Source organism: Mandrillus leucophaeus, unplaced genomic scaffold (assembly GCF_000951045.1).
Source record: "Mandrillus leucophaeus isolate KB7577 unplaced genomic scaffold, Mleu.le_1.0 Scaffold20, whole genome shotgun sequence".
NCBI classification, from domain to species: Eukaryota; Metazoa; Chordata; class Mammalia; order Primates; family Cercopithecidae; genus Mandrillus; species Mandrillus leucophaeus.
This window is the reverse complement of record NW_012102032.1, coordinates 3,962,333-3,965,804: the sequence shown is the minus strand read 5'-3', so window position 1 is coordinate 3,965,804 and position 3,472 is coordinate 3,962,333. Positions and strand designations below refer to the sequence as shown.

Below are 3,472 nucleotides of genomic sequence, written 5' to 3'. Positions count from 1 at the left end.
ATCTATCATTCTACTTAAGCCCTCAGAAAATTCTATAAAGCAGGTATTTTTATTTCTACCTTACAAATGTGAAAACTGAGGCCCAGAAAGATTAAGTAAGTTACTCATGGTCAAATCACAATGAAACAAAAGACCTGAAATTTGACTTCAGATGTATCTGACTCCAAGTGTCTTCCTACCACTATATGAATCTTTGAAAGGCAGGTTGCATATATTTCTGGATGACGTTAAGATTTCAAGAATGTGTATCCCAGCACCCACCTGTAAACTCCCCAGAGACAGGACGGCACCTAGTATCATAGTCTACACATAGGATGCTCATCATATGGGCCCAAAACCTTGGTTCTGAGCCCCTGAACCCTGAAAGGGAAAGTAGTGACTTCATGGATCTGTGTCTGTGGTTCATTTTCTTTAGGAGAATGGAGAAAACACCATGGAACAAGGGAACCTCACATGGGCATCAGATTTTGTCTTCCTGGGGCTCTCGCAGACTCGGGAGGTCCAGCGTTTCCTGTTTTTAATGTTCCTGTTTGTCTACATCACCACTGTTATGGGAAACATCCTTATCATCATCACAGTGACCTCTGATTCCCAGCTCCACACACCCATGTACTTTCTGCTCCGAAACCTGGCTGTCCTAGACCTCTGTTTCTCTTCAGTCACTGCGCCCAAAATGCTAGTGGACCTCCTCTCTGACAAGAAAACCATCTCCTACCAGGGCTGCATGGGCCAGATCTTCTTCTTCCACTTTTTGGGAGGTGCCATGGTCTTCTTCCTCTCAGTGCTGGCCTTTGACCGCCTCATTGCCATCTCCCGGCCCCTCCACTATGTCACCATCATGAACAGTCAGCTCTGTGTGGGACTGGTGGTGGCCGCCTGGGTGGGAGGCTTTGTCCACTCCATTGTCCAGCTGGCTCTGATGCTCCCACTGCCCTTCTGTGGCCCCAACACTTTGGATAACTTCTACTGTGATGTTCCCCAAGTACTGAGACTTGCCTGCACTGACACCTCCCTCCTGGAGTTCCTCATGATCTCCAACAGTGGGCTGCTGGATGTCATCTTGTTCTTCCTCCTCCTGACCTCCTACTTGTTCATCCTGGTGATGCTGAGGTCACATCCAGGGGAGGCAAGAAGGAAGGCAGCTTCCACCTGCACCACCCACATCATTGTGGTGTCCATGATCTTTGTTCCAAGCATTTACCTCTACGCCCGGCCCTTCACCCCATTCCCTATGGACAAAGTTGTGTCCATTGGCCACACAGTCATGACCCCCATGCTCAATCCCATGATCTATACCCTGAGGAACCAGGACATGCAGGCAGCAGTGAGAAGATTAGGGAGACACTGGCTGGTTTGACAGTGACAAAGGTAGGTTGCTTCTCTTTGGCTTTGTCTTCCCTTTGTGAAGTGGAGAGGGAGCTACTACATCTGCTGTCTTCATAGTGTGTTGAGAGTCATCGTAGCAGGGAATGAATTTTGAAACTAAGCAACTTCGTGTTTTAGGAAAAAAGAAAGGATCCTCTTTGGTGGTTAAGGTTTGTGATAAAGAGTTTTAACACACGCGCAACAATGAAAATTGTTCACACGGCCCCTGAAAACCACGCCCTCCTTTTCCCCTTCTTGGTAGACAATTTCCTGTTGACAGCATTTCCCCTGGGAGAACATTTCTATTTTCAGTATTTTGAGCCCTCTTCCCAATACTCCCTTTTGGTGTGAGTCTGGGTTGTTGGGAACAGCACAGAATTTGGAGGCTTAAGCTCTAAATTAGAGGCCCTGACCCATCATTGACCAAACTGATGACTTTGAATAAGCCGCCCAGCTTCTCTTGGCCTCATGGTTTCTCCCTCACGAAACTTTCTTAAATTAGTATCTGTCCCTAAAATATTCTAGGTTTGTTATGAGATTCAAAACAAAAAATTTTATGATAAAACAACGAATAAATCATATAACTATATGTTATCTTCCAAGCTTTTAAAAATGACTATATTTTATTTTCAAATATGAAATTATTGAGTATTCAAGCTTTATGTCTCTATATTTACATTTTAATGTAATATACTAATTGTAAATAAAAGATCATGGGGAATTCATGCACATTAGGAAACATGTCATTATGTATGAATGCTCATGTATACACTACACAACTCAAGAACCAGTAGTTACCAATAACTTGCATTCACCTGTATTGTCCTCTCTATTACGTTCACCTGGATTCCTATCCAGAGGAAATCACTCTCTTGAATTTCATGTTTATCATTTCATTGCTTGTATAAAATAGTTTTATCACATTTTTTATAAAAACAGTATATTGTTTTGCTACTTTGGAGTTTTATAAAAATTTCATACTATACCTATTATTCTGGGATTTGTTTTTTTCACTCCACGTTTTGTTTCTAAGCTCCACATGTTCATGTTTGGCTGTAATTCATTCATTTGCTCTGCTGTAGAATATTTCACCGTCAGAATAAACTTATTTGGGCTGTTTCCAGGTTTTGGCTACTGGAGAGTGCTTTTTTTGTTGTTGTTGTTTCCTTTGAGATGAAGTTTCACTCTGCTGCCCAGGCTGGAGTGCAGTGGTGCGATCTCAGCTCACTGCAGCCTCTGCCTCCCAGGTTCAAGTGATTCTCCTGCCTCAGCCTCCCTAGTAGCTAGGATTACAGGCGCTCATCACCACACCCAGCTAATTTTTGCATTTTTAGTAGAGATAGGGTTTCTCCAGGTTGACCAGGCTAGTCTCAAACATCTGACCTCAAGCCATCCGCCCACTTCAGCCTCCCAAAGTGCTGGGATTACAGGTGTGAGTCACCGCACCCGGCCCAAAGAGTGCTTTTCAAAAACTTCCTCTAGTTGTTTCTAGTTGCTATGTTGAAGTGTTCTGGTTCGTATACTTGAAAGAGGAATTGTTAAGGCATGAGGTCTTCAAAGATTTAATTTTACAAAATAGTGCCAAATAGTTTTCCAAAGTTGTAGTACCAAATTACAAGTTCATCAGCAGTTTACGTGTTCTCATTGATTGACACCCTTCTAACAATTGATATTGTGAGACCTCATAATTTTTGCCAATTTAGTGAGTAAAAAATGATATTTCATTGTAGTTTTAATTTGCCTTTGTCTATTCTCTAATATTTCTTACCATGTTTTTATTGTATTCTGGTTTCTCATGAATGTCATTTGTTCATTTTTCTATTGGCTTTTTCTAATTGATGGGGGAGTTCTTATATAATTTAGTGACTAATCTACTGTCAGTTATATTTATTACAATACCTTTTCCCAGTTTGTGGTTTGTCTTCTCTATTTGTGGCATTAATTTTAATGTAATCAGACATATCAATATTTTATTTTAGTATAAAATATTATTGGGATCTAATTTTAAGAAGTTGTTTCTTACCCAGAGGGCTTAAAGATATTCTTCTACATAATTCTTTTATTTTAACTTAAAAAATCTCAAATTTACAAAAAAAATTGCAAATAT

General features: G+C 40.8%; 1 protein-coding gene across 1 annotated transcript; it reads left to right on the top strand.

Annotated features, from left to right (window-relative positions):
* Positions 1–433: 433 nt before the first annotated feature.
* Positions 434–1,357, top strand: LOC105539094 (olfactory receptor 4D2). The gene has a single exon (XM_011979216.1). The coding sequence runs from the start codon at positions 434–436 to the stop codon at positions 1,355–1,357; it is 924 nt and encodes a 307-aa protein (XP_011834606.1).
* The last annotated feature ends 2,115 nt before the right edge of the window (positions 1,358–3,472 follow it).